The sequence below is a fragment of the Rhinopithecus roxellana genome, chromosome 6, assembly GCF_007565055.1.
Source record: "Rhinopithecus roxellana isolate Shanxi Qingling chromosome 6, ASM756505v1, whole genome shotgun sequence".
Classification (NCBI taxonomy): Eukaryota; Metazoa; Chordata; class Mammalia; order Primates; family Cercopithecidae; genus Rhinopithecus; species Rhinopithecus roxellana.
The window spans coordinates 104,762,243-104,782,802 of NC_044554.1; the positions used below are offsets into that span (position 1 = coordinate 104,762,243).

The 20,560-nt window shown below is 51.8% G+C and overlaps 1 protein-coding gene across 1 annotated transcript; it reads right to left on the reverse strand.

Annotated features, from left to right (window-relative positions):
* Positions 1-9,630: 9,630 nt before the first annotated feature.
* Positions 9,631-19,907, reverse strand: ZFAND2A (zinc finger AN1-type containing 2A). Its single transcript, XM_030932920.1, has 6 exons — positions 19,652-19,907; positions 18,088-18,187; positions 17,581-17,675; positions 15,827-15,955; positions 13,474-13,625; positions 9,631-12,734 (listed from the first exon to the last, which is right to left on the reverse strand). The coding sequence occupies exons 2-6, from the start codon at positions 18,140-18,142 to the stop codon at positions 12,626-12,628; spliced, it is 540 nt and encodes a 179-aa protein (XP_030788780.1). The 5' UTR covers positions 18,143-18,187; positions 19,652-19,907; the 3' UTR covers positions 9,631-12,625.
* Between the last annotated feature and the right edge of the window lie 653 nt (positions 19,908-20,560).

A 20,560-nucleotide genomic window follows, 5' to 3' on the forward strand; every position in this document is an offset into this window, starting at 1 on the left:
CGTCCGTCTCTCCGCCGGCTAATGGGGAGCGACGGCAGCACCGAGGGCGTTTCCAGGCCCGGGCGCGGGCTAGTGACGCCATCTCTAGGGGCCTAGAGTTGCTAGGAGAGCTGCTGGTTGCCAAGGCAACCCGCCCTGCCCCGAACACGTTCAGACAACTAGGTTTGGGCCCCGCAGCGATGGGGGGGTCTGGGGTGCAGCTGCCCCTGCCAGGCGGGCGTCCCGGGATGGAGCCTTCGCCAGGGTCCAGGGCATGGAACTCCACTCGGAGTCGAAATGGATGAGCTATGGCTATTGGGATCAACATGGCTAGGACTCAAACTAGGTGCTAAAAAATATACAGGGTGGGTACTGTTGTAGTAATACTTGTGTCAGGGCGCGGTGGCTGACGCCTGGGATCCCAGCACTTTGGGAGGCCGAGGCAGGCGGATCGCTTGAGCTCAGGAGTTCAGACCCGCCTGGCCAACTTGACGAAACCCCGTCTCTACTAAAAATACAAAAATTAGCCAGGCGTGGTGGCAGGTGCCTGTAATCCCAGCTACCCGGGAGGCTGAGGCAGGAGAATCGTTTGACCCCGGAGGTGGAGGTTGCAGTGAGCTGAGATTGAACTCCCGCCTGGGTGACAGAGTGAGACTCTGTCTCAAAGGAAAAAACAAACAAACAAAAAAAAGCCAGGCATGGTGGCTCACACCTGTAATCCCAACACTTTGGGAGGCCGAGGCGGGTGGATCACCTGAGGTCAGGAGATCAAGACCATCCTGCCAACACGGTGAAACCCCTTCTCTACTAAAATACAAAAAATTAGCCAGGCGTGGTGGCGGGCGCCTGTAATCCCAGCTACCCGGGAGGCTGAGGCAGGAGAATCGTTTGAGCCTGGAGGTGGAAGGTTGCAATGAGCCGAGATCGTGCCACTGCACTCCAACCTGGGCAACAGAGTGAGACTCTTGTCTTAAAAATAATAATAATAATAATTAAAAAAATAAAAATTAGCCGGATGTGGTGGTATGTGCCTGTAGTTCCTGATACTCCGGACGCTGAGGTGGGAGGATCGCTGGAGCCTAGGAGGTGGAGGTTGCAGTGAGTTATGATCAAGCCACTGCACTCCAGCCTGGGCAACAGAGCCAGACCCCGTCTAGGAAAAAAAAAAAAAAAACACGCTTTCAAGTCACCCAGTAAGTTAAGTGCTTCGCAGCCGTATTAAGGATGATGTACGTTGCCTCAGGAATCCAAAGGTGACAAGCAAAGAAGGTGCACTCTTCCTCACTGGTAGAAGATTGTATTTGTTTCCTATTTCTGCATAACAAATTAACCCAACATTTAGCAGCCTAAAAGAACATTTATTTTCTCATGGTATCCGGGGTCAGGAAAGTGGGTGTGGCTGAACTCTGTGCCTTTGCCTCAAGGTTTCAACACGTTGTGGTCAAGGTGTCTCCCAGGGCTGTGGTTTCATCTGAAAGCTTGTCTGGAATGATCCACTCACAAGCTCACACGCATGGATATTGTAAGGACTCAGTCCTCCAAGGTCACTGGAGAAGGGCCTCAGCCTTGCTAGCTGCTGCCGAAAGGCCACCCTCAGTTCCTTGGTACATGGGCCTCTCCACAAGGAAGCTCACAACACCACAGCTGGCTTGCCTTAGTCAGAGCAAGCACACACAAGAGGAGGCACACACAAGACGGACGTCACAGTCTCCTTGCACCCTAATATCAGACTTCCCTGGGCTTTTGCCATATTCTGTTCATTAGAAGTCAGCTGGGTGCGGTGACTCACACCTGTAATCCCAGCACTTTGGGAGGCTGAGGTGGATGCATTGCTTGAAGTCGGGAGTTCAAGACCAGCCTGGCCAATGTGGTGAAACTCCATCTCTACTAAAAATACAAAAATTAGCCAGGCATGGTGGCATGCACCTGTAGTCGCAGCTACTCGGGAGGCTGAGGCGCGAGAACCAATTTAACCCGGGAGGTGGAGGTTGCAATGAGCTGAGATCATGCCACTGCACTCCAGCCTGGGCGACAGAGCAAGACTCTAGCTCAAAAAAAAAAAAAAGAAGTGAATCATGGCCAGGTGCAGTGGCGCAGGCCTGTAATCCCAGCACTTTGGGAGGCTGAGTCAGGAGGATGGATGGACACTAGGAGTTCAAGACCAGCCTGGGCAACATAGTGAGACCTCGTGTCTACAAAAATAAAAATAGAAAATTAGCTGGGTGTGGTGGCACACGCCTATAGTCCCAGCTACTTAGGAGGCTGAGGTGGAAGGATTGCTTGAGCCTGGAAGATGGAGGCTGCAGTGAACTACGATCACACCACTGCACTCCAGCCTGGGTGATGGAGTAAGACACTGTCTCAAAAAAAAAAAAAAAAAAAGGAAAAGAAAATTTTTTCATTTTTATTTTTGGAAATTAGAAATTGATACGGTTTGGCCGTGTCCCCACCCAAATCTCAACTTGAATTGTAGCTCCCATAATTCCCACGCATTGTGGGAGGGACCTGGTAGGACCTGGTAGGACACAATGACATCCCAGTGGCACTGAGCACTCCTAGCACCCAGAGCATGGCTCCTAAATACCATCCCCCACGAACATAGACCAGGGCTTCTGGGAGAAATGGCTGATCCCAGGGCTGCGGCAGGGTGAGCACAAGATGGGCCCTGAATAGGTAAATCTGAATATCCTTTACAAGATAGCCTTGTAAGGCTATCTGGGGTCATCCTCACACATTGTCAGATGATACCCTTGTAAGGCTATCTAGGGTCATCCTCACATACTCTTACGTTATGTCTTACACCCGTCTTTCTTGGTGAGTCTTCCAAGAACAAGGACTGTGTCTCCATTGATTTGCATCTACTATTGTACCTTTCATGAAACACACATTTTTCTCTCTTTTCTTCCCAAAATAAAACTTCATGAAACACATTTTAAAGTTTTATCCAATATAGGTCTTAGATGTCTTAAGCTTATTCCTATGTGTTTTATCTTTATTGCCATTGTAAATGGGGTTTTCCTCTTCTGTTACATCTTCTGATTATCGTTTGTGGGAATGAAGGCTTTTAATCCTGTGTGTTAGTTTTACATCCTATTATCTTACTACATTCTTTTATTGTTTGATGAGGTATGCATGTTTTATAATATTAGGAAGTTATATCACTCACTTCCTACTTTATTGAACACTACATTATTGATATCTGAGATATGAAACTTTTGTTTTGAAACAGAGTCTCGCTGTGTTGCCCAGGCTGGAGTGCAGTGGCACAATCTCGGGTCACTACAGCCTCCATCTCCTGGGCTCAAGCAATTCTCCTGCCTCGGCCTCCTGAAAAGCTGGGACTACAGGTGCCCGCCACCACACCCGGCTAATTTTTGTATTTTTAGCAGAGGCAGGGTTTTACCATGTTGTCCAGGCTGGTCTCAAACTCCTGACCTCAAATGAACCACCCACCTTGGTCTCCCAAAGTGCTGGGATTCCAGGTGCTCACCACCACACCCAGAAAATTTTTGTGTTTTTAGTATAGACAGGATTTCACCATGTTAGCTTAGGCTGGCCTCGAACTCCTGACTTCAGTGATCTGCCTGCCTCCGCCTTTCAAAGTACTGGGATTACAGCTGTGAGCCACCGTGCCTGGCTGTTATTAGCTGTTTTCATGAGACTGTGAACCATAGCTGATCAGCCCAACCGTTGCAAAATACTCTCAACCATCTCCCAAGGATCTCTGGCCTCAAATTGGATTAAGCTGGCTTTTCTCATTTACAGCAAAGCTTAAAGTGATACCGCTTTCTCCACTTCTCTTTCTTCCTACAAACTTCATGACACACCCTGGATGCTTGTTGTCTGTTTATGCTAGATTCACTATCTGATGCACCGCGTGTTGTCAGAACACGTGCAGCACTCAGTTCAGCTGTGTTCTTGGTAGGCCCCGGAAGGCCAAGACTGGTTGGGTTTCTGACACCTGAACAAGTTTAGGAATCACTGCTTCAGACGGAACTTCCAAGATTTACCGCCAAGAGACCCAGCTGTGTAGCACAATGGACGATGGGCTTGGCCCCCCGCAGAACAGAGACTCAGAGGCTGCGAATGACTGACAAAGTGTGGGTGCCACAGAAGTCCTGGGGAACTGAGTCAACGCCCAGCCCAACAACCGGCCCAAATCACCCCAGCAAATGATCACACCGCTCAGCACTGTGCACTGACCCTGGCTCGCTGAACAGTCGATTTGATCTAGAATGTCTTACACTTTCTTCCTAACTGCCATAGAAACAGTAACCTTTCTAATTGCTCTCATTCTCCAGGGACTGTTCAAGTGAAACCAGGAGATGGAAACACTGGCCCATGAAGAGCCTCCTCTGAGTGGACTGCTGTTTCATTTTTTTCTTAAGATTCACCGCAGCACAAATATCTGCAAAAATAGCTTTAGTGTGGAATTAAACATCCAGAATGCAGGCTGGGTGCGGTGGCTCACGCCTGTAATCCCAACGCTTTGGGAGGCCGAGGCGGGCAGATCACAAGGTCAGGAGATCAAGGCCATCCTGGCTAACACAGTGAAACCCCATCTCTACTAAAAATACAAAAAATTAGCTGGGCGTGTTGGCGGGCGCCTGTAGTCCCAGCTACTCAGGAGGCTGAGGCAGGAGAATGGTGTGAACCCAGAAGGCAGAGCCTGCAGTGAGCCAAGATCACGCCAGTGCACTCCAGCCTGGGCGACAGAGCAAGACTCTGCCTCAAAAAAAAAAAAAAAAAAAAAAAAAAATCCAGAATGCAAAATTAGAGAGCTGCTCTAAAAAGTCTTTTTTTTTTTTTTGAGGCAGAGTCTCACCCTGTCGCCCAGGCTGGAGTGCAATGCCCTGATCTCAGTTCACTGCAAACTCCACCTCCCAGGTTCAAGCGATTCTCCTGCCTCAGCCTCCCAAGTAGCTGGGATTACAGGCACGTGCCACCACGCCTGGCTAATTTTTTTTGTATCTTTAGTCGAGATGGGGTTTCATCATGCTGGCCAGGCTGATCTCGAACGCCTGACCTCGTGATCCGCCCACCTCAGCCTCCCAAAGTGCTGGGATTACAGGCGTGAGCCACCACATGTGCCTGGTCAAAAAAGACCTTTTTTTTTTTTTGAGACGGAGTCTTGCTCTGTCACCCGGGCTGGAGTGCAGTGGCCTGATCTCAGCTCACTGCAAGCTCCGCCTCCCGGGTTTATGCCATTCTCCTGCCTCAGCCTCCCGAGTAGCTGGGATTACAGGCGCCCGCCACCTCGCCCAGCTAGTTTCTTGTATTTTTTAGTAGAGACGGGGTTTCACCATGTTAGCCAGGATGGTCTCGATCTCCTGACCTCGTGATCCGCCCGTCTCGGCCTCCCAAAGTGCTGGGATTACAGGCTTGAGCCACCGAGCCCGGCCTAAAGGCCATTTTAAAAGGCATTTCTTGCAGCATCAATGGCAGGAAAATCTTAGCTTTTAATGTGTTCTAAGACGATGTCATAGTGTAGCTCAGGAGTGTGTGCAGCCTCAACACTGTGGGGGTCATCAGAGCCTCCCCATCCCGATGTCGGAACAATGTAAGGTAGAAATCAAAGGACAACATCCTCAAACAAAAGGAATGAAAAACTGGGCAAGCACTCACACCTGTAATCCCAGCACTTTGGGAGGCGGAGGTGGGAGTATCACTTGAGCCCAGGAGTTGGAGACTAGCCTGGGCAACATAGCAAGATCCCACCTGTACAAAAAAATAAAAAATTAGCAGGGCATCGTGGCATGCACCTGTAGTCCCAGCTACTTGAGAGGCTGAGGTGAGAGGATCCCTTGAGCCCAGGAGGTCAGGGCTGCAGTGAGCTGTGATAACACCACTGCACTCCAGCCTGGATGACAGAGCAAGACTGTCTCTAAATAAGACAAATTGAAAAACAGTAAACAACCTCTCTAACATCATTCAACTGATATCTTGGCCTAAATACTCTCCTGTTTGCTTTATTCACCTTGAATAATAAGCTGTGATTATAAGTTTTTAATATTTCAGCAAAATGAAGTAAATCAACATTTATCTGCAAAAACTTCATATGCAACCAAGCGGAGAGGTCAGACTAGTTTCCCCGTCACCAGGTTCCCCAGAACACAATGATCCTCTCAAGACATCTGCAATATTGAACGCCAGGCACCATGGCTCACGCCTACAAGCCCAGCACTTTTGGAGGCCAAGATGGAAAGGTCACTTGAGGCCAGGAGTTTGAGACCAGCCTGGGCAACATAGTGAGACCCTAGCTCTATAAAAAAGAATAATGTTTTTAATTCATTGGGCATGGTGGTGCACACCTGCAGTACTAGCTACTCCGGAGGCTGAGGTGGGAGCTTCACTCAAGCCTGGGAGTTCAAGGCTACAGTGAGCCATGAATGCACTACGGTACTCCAGCCTGGGTGACAGAGCGAGACCCAGCCCCCAAAGAAACACAGACATTTACAATACTGAGCGGACGTGAAAGAGCCTCATTCTTTTTTTTGTTTTGTTTTGTTTTTTTGAGACGGAGTCTTGCTTTGTCGCCCAGGCTGGAGTGCAGTGGTGTGATCTCGGCTCACTGCAAGCTCCGCCACCCAGGTTCACGCCATTCTCCTGCCTCAGCCTCCCGAGTAGCTGGGACTACAGGCGCTGCCACCACACCTGGCTAATTTTTTCCTTGTATTTTTAGTAGAGACGGGGTTTCACTGTTAGCCAGGATGGTCTCGATCTCCTGACCTTGTGATCTGCCCGCCTTGGCCTCCCAAAGTGCTGGGATTACAGGCGTGAGCCACCGCGCGGGCCGAAAGTTCCTCATTCTTAAGCTTAACATTTGGGAAACGACGGCAATTTCAGCCACTGACCTATTTTAGGAACTCATTTCAGAGCTGATCTTTCAAGTGCAGTCTTAGGCTTACAGAAAAGAATACATCTGGAAGGTTAATGAAGAGTACATTTAAAAATATCCCCGATCCCCTTTTAACTTTGTTAACCTAGAGAAACTGAGTTAGGATTGACCGGCTGGTTATAGCCGTCCTTCCTGTGACGCTGCAGCTAATTTCTCACCAGGAATGCTGGACGCTGTCAACTCTCACTCTGACTCAAAGGCCTTTTGGGGACATCTTGTGAAAATGTTTGATACTGCAGCCCGTACACCAGAAAGGGAAGTAGCAGCCAGGCTCCCAGGATCCCGTCCAAAATGCCGGGCACCAGGGGCGACGGCGTGGCCCTGGGCCCTGCCCAAAAAACCCAGTGATGCCAGCCAAAGCCCAACTCAGACAAAGGAGAGCCCCCACGGCAGGGGGCGAGGACGCTTCCCGAGACGTGCTTCCCCCGCTGTAGGCAGCTGGGGTGACGACGGGAAACGCCAGGCATAGGATTGCAAGCCTGTCCAACCCAGCGAGAGAAAACGTTCAGCATCTGCAAACATCAGCTCCCAGGGCCGCACCAGCCCAGGTCCAAATCTGCTTCTGAAAAGGCAGGGCTGGTGACCTCCACGGTTGACTGACGCTCCAGCAGCAGGGCCACGGCCGACTCGCCTGCTCTGACGCTCCAGCCAGCGGGGCCACAGCCGACTCGCCTGCTCTCGGTGACACTCCAGCCAACAGGGCCACGGCCGACTCGCCCGCTGACTGACGCTCTAGCCAGGAGAGCCACGGCCGACTCGCCTGCTCTCGGTGACGCTCCAGCCAGCGGGGCCACGGCCCACTCGCCTGCTCTGACGCTCCAGCCAGCGGGGCCACGGCCGACTCGCCTGCTCTCGGTGACGCTCCAGCCAGCGGGGCCACGGCCGACTCGCCTGCTCTCGGTGACACGCGAGCCAGCGGGGCCACGGCCGACTCGCCCGCTGACTAACGCTCTAGCCAGGAGGGCCACGGCCGACTCGCCTGCTCTCGGTGACGCTCTAGGCAGGAGGGCGACGGCCGACTTGCCTGTTCTGAGTGACGCTCTGGGGACACCTTCATTTCCCTCAGGGAGGCTTCGGGTTCCACCAACTTTTTTTTTGAGAAGGGTCTCGCTCTGTCATCGAGACTGGAGTGCAGTGGCACAAACATGGTTCACTGCAGCCTTGAGGTCCTGCGCTCAAGCAGTCCTCCCACCTCTGTCTCCCGAGTTGGTGGGACTCCGGACATGCACCACCACACCTGGCTAATTTTTGTATTTTGTGTAGAGACAGGGTTTTGCCATGTGGCCCAGGCTAGTATCGAACTTCTGGGTTCAAGTGATCCACCCGCCTTGGCCCCCCAAAATTTTCGTCTTACAGGCCTGAGCCACCACGCCTGGCCTTGCTCTTCTTAAGTTTTATACTTCAATACTCCGTCAAATCGAAGACAGAAAACCCAGCGCACGAACCAGGCGCTGCCCCTCCCCGCTGAGAAATCGTGCCAGGGCTGTTTGGCCTTTAGTGAGAGTGCTAGACAAGGCCATCCAACAGAGACAGCACCAAGCTGACCACCCAGTTTCCAAATTTTGAGCAACCACAGTAAAACCAGCAAGTGAAATTCATTTTAATGTTTTATTAACCTAGCATATTGAAAATATTATTTCAACATGTAAATATTTTTTAAACAAGTGAAATCATTTAATGCTTTATTAACCTAGCATATTCAAAATATTATTTCAACATATAAATTTTTTTTACTCTTCAGGCCCTGGTTTTATTTGCATTTCTAGAAATATACACACACTTCTAACTGTGCTACAAAAATCATACAGCAGTCCCCGTTTATCCTCTGGGGATCCGTTCCAAGCCTCCCAGTGGATGCCTGGACCCCACTCTACAATAAAGGCAACGTGGAAACAATACCTTTAACAGTGAGTGAGAAAGAGACAGACAGACAGACCCATAGATATTTGGTATTGTCTTCAAAGCCCAGTGTGTTTTGGATACTTTTGTTTTGTTTTGTTTTTTGAGACAGAGTGTCACTCTGTGGGCCAGGCTGGAATGCAATAGCACAATCTCAGCTTACTGCAACTCCTCCTCCTGGGTTCAAGTGATTCTCCTGACTCCCAAGTACCTGGGATTATAGGCGCCTGCCACCACGCCTGGCTAATTTTTGTCTTTTTAATAGAGACGGGGGTTCACCCTGTTGGCCAGGCTGGTCTCGAACTCCTGACCTTGTGATCCGCCTGCCTCAGCCTCCCAAAGTGCTGGGATTACAGGTGTGAGCCATTGCGCCTGGTTTTTTTTTTTTTTTTTTTTTTTTTTTTTTTTTTGAGACGGAGTCTCGCTCTGTCACCCAGGCTGGAGTGCAGTGGCCAGATCTCAGCTCACTGCAAGCTCCGCCTCCCGGGTTCACGCCATTCTCCTGCCTCAGCCTCCCGAGTAGCTGGGACTACAGGCGCCACCACCTCGCCCGGCTAGTTTTTTGTATTTTTTTTTTTTTTAGTAGAGACAGGGTTTCACCGTGTTAGCCAGGATGGTCTCGATCTCCTGACCTCGTGATCCGCCCGTCTCGGCCTCCCAAAGTGCTAGGATTACAGGCTTGAGCCACCGCGCCCGGCCTTTCTTTTTTCTTTTAAATGAGATAGTCTTGCTCTCTGTCACCCAGGCTGGAGTGCAGTGGTGTGATCACAGCTCACTGCAGCCTTGATGTCCCCAGGCTCAGGTGATTCGCCCACCTCAGCCTCCTGAGGAACTGGGACCACATGCACACACCATCATGCCCGGCTACTTATTTTTTTGAGATACTTCATCTAACTACATTGCCCAATCCTGTCTCTAATGTCTGGGCTCAAGCAATCCACCCACCTCAGCCTCCCAAGGTGCTGGGATTCCAGGCGTAAGCCACTGGGCCCGGCTGGAGACATCTCAATTTGAACATTAAATTATCAGAACATTGTTTCTTAAGACTTTAAAAATTAAAAACATTTTTTCATTAGAACACCTCATCTGCAAATTCAGTTCACATACCCAGGTTCCTAACATACCAAAGTTTTCCACTGACTGAACCAAGTTAGTGGTTTTTAAACTTAACCACACTGAACACTGTGCTGTCTGCACTTTCACTGCTCCACAGCACACAGGGCCGGCAGTGCTGGAGACGCAGGGAAGCGGCTTGTCCAAGCGCAGTCCCAGACCAGACGTGTCACCCAGGCAGCTCCAGGTGTAAACCTGAGTCCACCTCAGACCACAGAATCAGGGCCTCGGGGTGGGGTCCAGCACCCTCCCGAAAGGAGCCCTGTGTTTTGACACAGGCTAGGGCTTGGGAACCACCAGCCTAGGACAGACCCCATGAAATAAGCACAGAAACAGTCACATGTCACCTAGTGTCAGGGATGTGCGTGGTCAGGTGATTGCATTGTGCAAACACCCTAGAGTGACTGACAGTTCGATGGTCCGATGGTCCGGCCTCCTCCACACCTAGGCTGTAGGGTGTAGTCTGTGGCTCCCAGGCAACAAACGTGTGCAGAATGTGAGTGCGCTGAATGCTGTGGGCCACTGTGGCACGGCGCTGCGTGTTTGTGCTTCTAAACCTAGGCCTGGTGTGGTCCAGCCTGCTGGGAGGATTATATCCCAGCGTTCTGTGGGACTGAAGGGTGACCAGCTTTTTACCTTTTTTTTTTTTTGAGATGGAGTCTTGCTCCGTCACCCAGGCTAGAGTAGAGTGATGCGTTCTTGGCTCCCTGCAACCTCTGCCTCCCGGGTCCAAGCAATCTTCCTGCCTCAGCCTCCCAAGTAGCTGGGATTACAGGTGCCCACCACCACGACTGGCTGTTTATATTTTTAGGGGGGACAGGGTTTCACCATGTTGCCCAGGCTGGTCTCAAACTCCTCCAAATACCACAATGTAACCCATCAATATGTACAATTATGTCAATTAAAAGTAATAAAAGCAAACAAGTTTGTGACAGATTGAAAAAAAAAATTATAGTGAAAATACAGCATCATCGCATGGTCTGTCATTGACAGAAACATTGTTTGCCCGACTGCAGGTATGATCACCTTTTTATAAATGGAAACAATACAAACCCTTCCTGTTACATTTCTAGACGGTGAAACCAAAAAAAAAATGCAGTGGCTCCTGTTTTTGTGAACTGTCTCAGTGGGATGCCTGGTGGGCACATCTGGATGGCCAGGGCAGTTCAGATCAGGACGGAACTCGGGGGCATTTTGTTTCACCTTATTCCAGCACCCTCTAAGTTCCCAGGAAATCACTGCACCCTCGATGCGCATAGTGGCTGTCAGTATAAACCTAAGACCAGTATTTATGTTACCCGTGTTCATCGTTTCACAAAATCAGACAGTGATGGAGAGTGTCAGGCCACAAAGGGTGCATCTGTCATCTAAGCTACGAAGGACTGTGGACCTCACACTCCAGCCTCCCTCCCCTCCCCCGCATTATTTTGGCTTTCTGCTCTTCAATCCTATAAAACCCAGTCTCCTGTAATCTCCAGTACTTGAGGAAGCCCTATCCTGCCATTGTCGGTTTAAGTCACTTCTGGAAGTTTCCACTGCTTCGTCACTGGACAGAGCCATCTTCAACAGGTGGCATTTTGCAACTTTGTTGGTGCTGAAATCACATCCAGGTGCAAAGCAGCTATCCTCAGGCTGGCTGGCTGCTGACAACTGTGCTTTTTTTTTTGGAGATTGAGTCTTACTCTGTCTCCCAGGCTGCAGTGCAGTGGCCCAATCTCGGCTCGCTGCAACCTCCGCCTCCCAGGTTCAAGTGATTCTCCTGCCACAGCCTCCTGAGTAGCTGGCATTACAAGTGTGTGCCACCACACCTGGCTAATTTTTGTTTTAGTAGAGATGGGGTTTCACCATGTTGACCAGGCTGGTCTCCAACTCCTGACCTCAGGTGATCCGCCTGCCTCCACCTCCCGAAATGCTGGGATTACAGGCGTGAGCCACTGTGCCTGGCTGAACTGTGCCTGTTTTAAGAAGTTGGCTGTGGCAGGGACAATTGGTCCAGGAAGACACACCTTCTCTCACACAGCGAGTCCCAGCCCCTTGGAGGTCAGGAACAGGCACAGCTGTGCCTCAGGGAATGAGTAGTGCCTACGGCCACCGCTGGACAAGAACCCTCAGCCAGGTAGGTGGATGTCCGTCCCCCCCTTCTCGGCCAGAGAGCCACATCGTTAAATAGGCAACATGGTGAAGAGCGCACAAGTGAGCCGTCTGGCGTTTGCTGGTTTTGAACTCCTGACCTTAGGTGATCCACCCACCTTGCCCTCCCAAAGTGCTGGGATTACAGGTGTGAGGCACCATGCCCAGCCTAATGTATGTGTTTCAATGGGAAAGTTTCAAGGTTTCAGGCTATCTGCCATTAGAAGTACGAGGGTACCCGAGTGCGGAAGTTACCTGAGTAGAAACAACCCACACAGCAGCGCGGATGGGAAGGATCTAATCACTCTACTTCCCACCACAGAGAACAAAGAACAGCTCTCTTCAGGTTTGTCTTGGATGATGCAGCAGTGTTGGTCTGAAGATCTTGGAGGGCAGAAAGGTGTTTCAGAAACCAGCTCTACGATGCTGCTGCTGCTGAGAGCTTGTGGAGTGAGCTGCTTTTGTAACTTGGGGCCCCAGTCCTGTGTCCTTCATCCACCCTGACGAAGTCACACCACTGGAGCATCGTGTCACACTGTAGTTAGACGCAGCCTTTCCATGGTCACCACGGAAGAGCTGCAGCACCCCACGCAGACCTAACTGCGTTCACATGAGCTGGGTGAACCAGTACCTGAGTCGTTGGGCCAGCCCTCCAGGAGCCAGGGCAAGGAAATCTCCCGGCGGCTTGGATTCAGAGGCTGTCATGGGTGAACACCTAGATATGGTGGGTCAGCTCAGCCTCCACGTGCTGACCGCAAGAACCCACACACCTTCCTGCAGGTAAGCGACCAACCACCGACCCGGCCCAGGGATAGATACAGGACACCACCAGGTTCAACAGTTTAGCAGACGCAGATGCCTCCCGATTTGACAAATATTAGCATTACAAGTTGAATCATGTCCCCACAAGACACGCTGGAGCCCTAGACTCGGTACCTCAGAGTGTGACCTTCTGTGGAGACAGGGTCTTTCCAGAGGTCACGAGTCTTTAAGGGATCGCGAGTGTGGGATCACATGACCAGCATCCTTACAAAAAGGGTAAGTCAGGACACACACAGAATGGCATGTGAAGATGAAGGTGGAGATGGGGGTCGTGCATCAGTGAGCCCTGAGATGCCGGGGAGATGCAGCCGATGCTCCCCCACAGGCCTCAGAAGGGGCCAGCACTGCCAACACCCTGCGCCTGGACTTCCAGCCCCCAGAACTGTGAAAGAACCGATTTCTGTGGTTTGAGCCACCCAGTTTGTAGTACAGTGACGGCAGTAGTGGGAAATCAGAACCACCAGAATCAACTTCAGCATTCACGTTTACTATAGTCCCATCTCCCTCAACAAACAAGGTCAGCAGTCAGTGTGGGACGGTGCTCGACGGGGCTCCGCCTCCCACTCGAGTGCAAGCTGCTTCCACACATGCTACTGGGTGTTCCAAGCCATCGCAGCTGAGTCTCTTCTCACCCAGCTTTGACAGTAGGGCGACTCCCGTGTCTGCAGCTGTGGTCCAAAGGGTGTCTGTGCTGGATACAGAAGTTGCTGTGACACTGGGCACATGCCATCTGCAGCATCTCTTTCTTCTTGCAGCCCTCTTTTGAGCAACGGTAAGTAAAGATCTGAGAGAGCAAAGTCACTTCAACAAGTCGTTCTTTTTTTGGAGACAGGGTCTCGCTCTGTTGCCCAGGCTGGAGTGCAGTGGCTCGATCTCGGCTCACTGCAACCTCTGCCTCCTGGGCTCAAGTGATTCTCCTGTTTCAGCCTCCCTAGTACCTGGTACTGCAGGTGCACACCGCCACATACAGCTAATTTTGTCTATTTTAGTAGACATGGGGTCTTTCCCATGTTGCCCAGGCTGGTCTCAAACTCAGCCTCAAGTAATCCTCCCACCTTGGCCTCCCAAAGTGCTAAGAATACATGTGTGAGCCACTGTACCAGCCTTAATAAGAAATTTTTTTAACAGTCCCCAGTAAGAACATTCACATTTAAACTAGACATGGCTCCTGTCTGCACAGAGCACAGATGCAAAATTTCATTTGACCGTCTCAGTGCAGGTAAGAAGAACATGGGGCCAGGCACGGTGGCTCATGCCTGTCATCCCAGCACTTTGGGAAGCCAAGACGGACTGAATTGCCTGAGCTCAGGAGTTCGAGACCAGCTTGGGCAACATGGTGAAACCCCATCTCTACTAAAATATAAAAAATTAGCCAGGCATAGCAGCGAGTGCCCCAATTCCAAATACTCGGGAGGCTGAGGCAGGAGAATTGCTAGAATCCGTGACGCAGAGGTTGCAATGAGCAACCTCAGGCCACTGCACTCCAGCCTGGGCAACAGAGCAAGACTTTGTCCCTTTAAAAAAAAAAAAAAAAAAAAGCCAGCATTGAAGCTGGGATTCCCATGAAGATGGCCCGGAGGTGCTGCTGGGAGGACAACATAGAGCAGCAGCCAGGAAGCAGGGAGCGGGAGGGAAGGAGGCCAAGCACGGATGACAGGCAAGCCCCACAGAGGCACTGGCTCCAGGAGCTCTGGGACAGGGGAGGTTGTCTCCATCAAGGAAAATATCTATCATGTCCCTGTACCCAGTGTTTTTTTTTTTTTTTTTTTTGGTGCCAGGGTGCAGGCAGCCATGTAAATTCCTAGGAGACAGAACTCCAAAAGGGGAAGGCGGCAAGCAGAGTGGGGAGGGTTCTAGCAGCCGGGGGTGGCCTTCCGGTCAAGGCAGGCAGGCATGGCCATGCTGAGCGACCATGCAGGAGGGACCCATGCAGGGATGCAGGCAGAACAGACCATGCCCGCCACAAGGGCAGGAGCAGAGTCGGCCAGCAGCAGCCTGGAGGGCACACCTGTGTGGGGGCCTTGGGGCGGTGCTAGGTGAGCCCCCAGCAAGGGAAACTGCCGTGTGGGAGAAGTAGGTACAACAGACAGAGCTGTGGTGTCTCAGAGGCTTAAGAGACCTCCAAAAGCTGAGGGTCCCAGGGCACAGCCACAGCAGGGGGAACCAGACAGGGCCAGAAAGGGGGGGACCAGAGCAAGCTTCCGTACAGAGGATTTTGTGTGGCAGACTAAGGAACACTGATTTTATTTTCTATGTTTGAGACTAAGAGTTTACTTGGTTTATGGTAATATAGTTTGTAACCACCACCCAGGACCAGTGACTAGGAACGGATTAAGCCTGACAGCAGCAAGCTCCCTAGAGAAGCTCCTTGAGCTGGGTGTGGTGGCTCACGCCTATAATCTCAGCACTTTGGGAGCCTGAGGCAGGCAGATCATGAGGTCAGGAGTTCCAAGACCAGCCTGGCCAACAGTGAAACCCTGTCTCTACTAAAAATACAAAAGTCAGCTGGATGTGGTGGCAGACACCTGTAGTCCCAGCTACTCGGGAGGCTGAGGCATGAGAATCACTTGAACCCAGGAGGAGGAGGTTGCGGTGAGCCAAGACAGCACCTCTGCACTTCAGCCTGGGTGACAGAGCGAGACTCTGTCTCAAAAAAAGACAAAAAAAAAAAAAAAAAAAAAAAAAAAAAGAAAAAACGAAACGCACATGAACAGAATGGATCTAGAAAGCCATGTGAATTCTCCATCTCAGGAGGAAAACTAGTAAATTCCAGTCAAGAACAACGAACCTGATCTGGAATCCCTCATATTAAAACTCAAAACTCAGGCCACTCGCAGTTTAGCACAGGGACAATGCAGCCTTAGGTCTCAACTTTTCTACTTTGTATATAAACTATTGAGACCAATTTTCAGGTAGAAAACTGACTCTGCCCAAGGAAAAAACAGGCTTCTTGGATGAAGGAACTGAAGTGGGCTCCGTCCTTACCTTCTCTTTCTTCCCAGGGTGAGAGTCACAGTCTCTGTCAATGTGATCGCTAACCACCACGTCTGGTATCTGGCCCTTTTTTACTGGGATGGGGGTATTACAGAGTGGGCATACTGGGACCTGAACATCCTAAAAATAACAAAGGTAAGATGGCACTGAGACTCATACAACCTCAACTCACAGAAGTTTTAAACGGGTACTCCTGCGCGGCACACACTGAAACACAGAGTACAAAAACCGGTCTCCCGAGCCCTCTGACAACAAAGCATCTTTGGGTCGTCACGGATTAGCGGCAGCCATCTCTAGAATGTGGGCATCAGCTGCCCTGAGGAGTCTAGTGAAATTTCAAAGAATGGACTTCAGCCGACTGCAGAAACCAACTGGCGCCATCTCAGGCTGGCACCGCCCAGGTGAGATCAGAGCCTGCCCAGACGCCTCCACAGGGAGGAGATGGAGGGAAACACGGACCACAAAGACCCTCCAGCTCCCCTCAATCCCCTGATCCCCTCTGCAGTTTCTCAGAGGCTTCTGTGTACATGGAGAGTTCTTTGTGCCCAAATGAGGCCACGTGTACCCAGGGCGAGCTCCCAGGCACTAACAACAGTCACTGGCTGCAGGCCAAGGTTGCAGGGGCTCTGAGGGGTGGACCGCCCAGCAGCTGAAGGCCCAGCAAGGCTAAAAACCTGAGCTGGGGGCTCTGGAGGGGAGGACCGCCCAGCAGCTAAGGCCCAGCATGGCTAAAAACCTGAGCCAGGACAGGAGTTGATGGAAAGGCCAATGAGAAAACTGAGGTGGCAACCGACATCAAACGGGTGACAGATGATCACGGAATTATGGGCACACCGTCTGCAGCCCGAGCTGGGAGAGTCACAGGTGGTGGTGCTCCCTCATTTGGTCAAATGAAGAAATAAAGTATTAGCAAACGGTCTCCAGCCAGATCCCGCCCCATGCCGGGGCAGGAAGGGGCAGTGGGAAGACACGCTGGGCAGCCTGGCTTAGTCATCTGTGCCTAGTAAACGCAGGGAATGTGAGTCACTCTCCCCACCCACCATGATGACCTAAAAATGGCTGAACGGTCAGACCCTGGCCAACACTGGTCAAAGCACAGAATGCTGAGCCACCCACATTACCACCGCCACCAGGGTCAAGCGGCAGAGTTCCCCAAAATGACCTGTGACCTAACCAGAGACAAAGCGAACATGGGCTGGGAACCATCTGAAAAGTCAACAACAGAAGTCTCAAACCTCTGGACTGGGGGGCAAGCTCATGTCCTTAGAGTCCTCTTTCAGTTTCCACTGTGTACTCTGGCAGTCACCAAAATACGATGTCAAGGCTACAGTTATTCAAAGAAATAAGCATATTTACTGCCTTCCTGATTGGCTTCCGAGTCAAATATTAAAACCTCTCTTGCATCCCGTGAAGACACAGCTATAGTGTAACGGATCACAGGAACCAAGTATTTGCAAATCTTAAGCTTGGAACACAAGGTTACAACTAAGTGACTCCATGAGTCCCTGAAAATAAGATCTCAGTTGCCTGAGAGTCATCCAACAGAAAGTCCTGTGAAGGCAGAAACGTTCATCTGTACTGCCTAACAGCAGGCACTTGAAACAAGGCTAGTGGGATTGAGAAACCGGATTTTAAAATTTAATTTTCACTGAGTTAGCCACACGTGGCTAGTCCCTACCATACCAGCAAGACAGTGCAGCTTCAGACAGTGAAGATGAGAATCTTTTGAACAAAGAATGAATTACCTTCTGGAATGCAAACGGACACTTATGTGCAGCGTATGTAAAATGATCTTTACAGAAATCTTGTTTACACGCATCACATTTTACTGGAAGAAAATCTAAAACACAAAAAACAGGGAAGTGTTTTAAAGACTGGAACAAAATAATTCTAGATGGTGCTATCAAAGTGTTTACCTACACTGAGTGCTTCAGGCTTGCAAGATGGATAGGGCCTCAAGGCCCACACATGTGAAAACAATCCCAGGGTCAGGCTGTCTTCCAGAGAGAGACCCCATGGCATGAGGCATTGCAAGGACTCAAGCAGCACACTGGATCCACTCAGCCCTGCCAGCCTGCACCCCTGCACCCCGCCTGTGGTGGATGCTAAGTGTCCAGCAGAACCTGCACCAGTGCAGTTCCCAATACTGAAAAGCCAGGAGGGCCAAGACACAATTATCAGCTAATTAACAAAACAGTCAGCTTCCCCCCAACAAAATACCATTTTCCATTCAGTCTCTTAAAAGTACTTACCTAGCTGCTTGCAAGTTTTTTCTGAACAATGCTTCCCCAAATCAGGAAACTCCATTACCAGAACAGTGCTCAAAACGCAGAGCGCAGAGGTAAGTATCACCTACGAGAATCAGAACAGTTAGGAGGAAAGCTGGACTGCCCTTCAGTCACCAGGATTTACAATTTATAGCTAATGAAAGTCAACAAACGCGCTGTGTGGGGCGCGTTCAATGGCGTTTTAGCACAAATACCAGGTGTCAGCCATTCGTAATCAACCCCATTAAGGGACACGGACTCCTTTCTAGCCCTTTTAATTCCTCGTCTATGAAGCACTCCTTGAACTCGGGTTTCTATTTCAACTCGCACTGAGGGGGCGAGAGCCAATTCACACAGCTGCCAGGGATGATTACGATTCTGGTGAATTTTAAGTCACAATTTTATCCATGGAATACACTTGTTGACATAAACAAAACTCTGTTACTAGGTGCTAAATCATGTTAGCTGACTCCATTATCCAGAGGAGATTTAACTCTGTCCCTCGCCTCTCTCTTCAACTCCCTTAAGCACTGAGTCTATGAACTTATTCCTCGATGCCATCAACCTGGAGTTGATCAGGGAGAAGCGCAAGCTGTTAAGTCACCATGGAAAACAGGCAGACAGCTGGTGAAACTGCTGCACTCGAGAGAGGACTGCACTCGAGAGAGAATCCAGGGGTTCACGAGGTCCCCTCCATGATCTAGTACCCACTAGCCCTCCCGGGGCCTTTTGCTGACCTTCCCATCAGCTCTCTCCACCCTCCTGGAGGCCTCCTAGGCTGTCCCCTGTGACTGGAACACTCTCCCCCACAGCAAACGTCTACTCATCCCCTCCCCGCCTCGGTTTAAAGCCACTCCAAGCCTCCCCAGTTCCCTCTAAGTTACACACCCGCTACTCAAGGTGCGCATTAGTTCTTTCCCTGCCCATATTCGCCCACAGTTTCCAACTACGGATCAGTTGCTTTACTACTAGCTCCCCGTGCCCGACACACAGCAAGCGTTCCGAAATTGTTTCGTTCAAGGAATTCACAACAGTTTGACGTGAATCCCCAAATGATTTTGTTCTGGACGCACAACAGCCGTCCGAAGAAGCCAAAACCCTACCCTGGCGGGCGGGGACATGCAGCAAGAAAACAGACACATCTACGTGGCTGTCGCTCGGCTGGCGACTTAACGACCCCGTCCAACTCGGTACCACGGCCCCAGTGCCAGGCCCGGCCCCCAGCAGACAGCCAGACCCCCAGCAGACAGGCCGGACCCCCAACCGCCAGACCCCCGGCAGGCCCGGCCCCCAGCAGACAGCCAGACCCCCAGCAGACAGGCCGGACCCCCAACCGCCAGACCCCCGGCAGGCCCGGCCCCCAGCAGACAGCCAGACCCCCAGCAGACAGGCCGGACCCCCAACCGCCAGACCCCCAGTAAGCCCGGGCCCCAGCTAACAGCCGGACTCTCAGCAGACAGGCCGAACCCCCGAGCAGCCGGACCTCCCTGGCAGGCCCGACCCCCGGCAGACCCTGGCCCCAGGGGACAGCGTAATCCCGGCCACGTACCTGGCTCTCGTGCGGGACCCAGGCAGCTGCGGTGAGAAACAGATGGAGGAGACAGAGACGCAGGTGTCCTCCTTCGTAGTCGGCTCCGGGTAGCGACGCAGAAAGAACCTCGACACTGGGACCGACACACTGTCGGACGCACACCTACGCCCACAGCTAAACGCGACATCGCGCCGCCAGCGGCCTACGGCCATTTATCTGCAGGCGCCGGATCTGAGAGCCGTCTCGGCCTTTGGGTTTCCGGGCGCGCCCCAACGACGTCACCCGGAGACCGGCCAATCCCGCCAGGCCGCGGCCCAGTGGCGTCGGCGCGCCTCGAAGACGTCACCAGCCATCCGGCCAATCCCACCCCGCCGCGCCGCGCAGGCCCGCCCACTCCTCGCCCTTCCGCTTCCCTTCTCGAAGCGTCTGGTCGCTTCCCGCAGGCGGCGCCCTTGCTGAGTCACAGTGAGGCGGCTCCGCGCAGGCGCAGTCGGGCGGGCGAGGCGCGGGTAAGCTGTTAGGGCTGCGGCAGGGGTCCTGTGGGGCAGGAGCGCTAGGCCGGCCTGAGGGAGGAGGCGTAGCGACCCATCAGGGCCTCCCGCCGGGCGCACCCGCCCACGGGCGCGCATCCTGCGGGTCCCAGGAGGCCTCCATCTCAAAACAACGTGTTTTTAGGTCATTTCAAAGTTAAGGAAAAGCTTCAAGAATAATACCGAAAATGTCAGTGTCCCCAGCACCTAGATCCCCGAGTGTAACCCTTTGCCGTTTCACCGCGCTGCCCCCGGCCTCCTGGACGGTTATGTGGCCGCGTGGGGTTGACTCTGCCCAAGGTTGCGGTCTCTGCACAGAACGCCCTGCCCGTAAGGGGCTTCGTCGGGGGAAGACCCCCTCCCTGCTGGGCAGGAGGAGGGCGTGGGCCCAGGACGT

What these genes read in the sequence shown, in the direction of transcription:
- ZFAND2A (XM_030932920.1), bottom strand. Translation starts at nt 18,142, where the DNA reads ATGGAGTTTCCTGATTTGGGGAAGCATTGTTCAGAAAAAACTTGCAAG. An exon ending in AAAAACTTGCAAGCAGCTAG is followed by an intron (nt 17,676 to 18,087) that starts GTAAGTACTTTT and finishes TTTGTGTTTTAG; the next exon opens with ATTTTCTTCCAGTAAAATGT. An exon ending in CGCCCTACTGTCAAAGCTGG is followed by an intron (nt 12,735 to 13,473) that starts GTGAGAAGAGAC and finishes CACCATATCTAG; the next exon opens with GTGTTCACCCATGACAGCCT.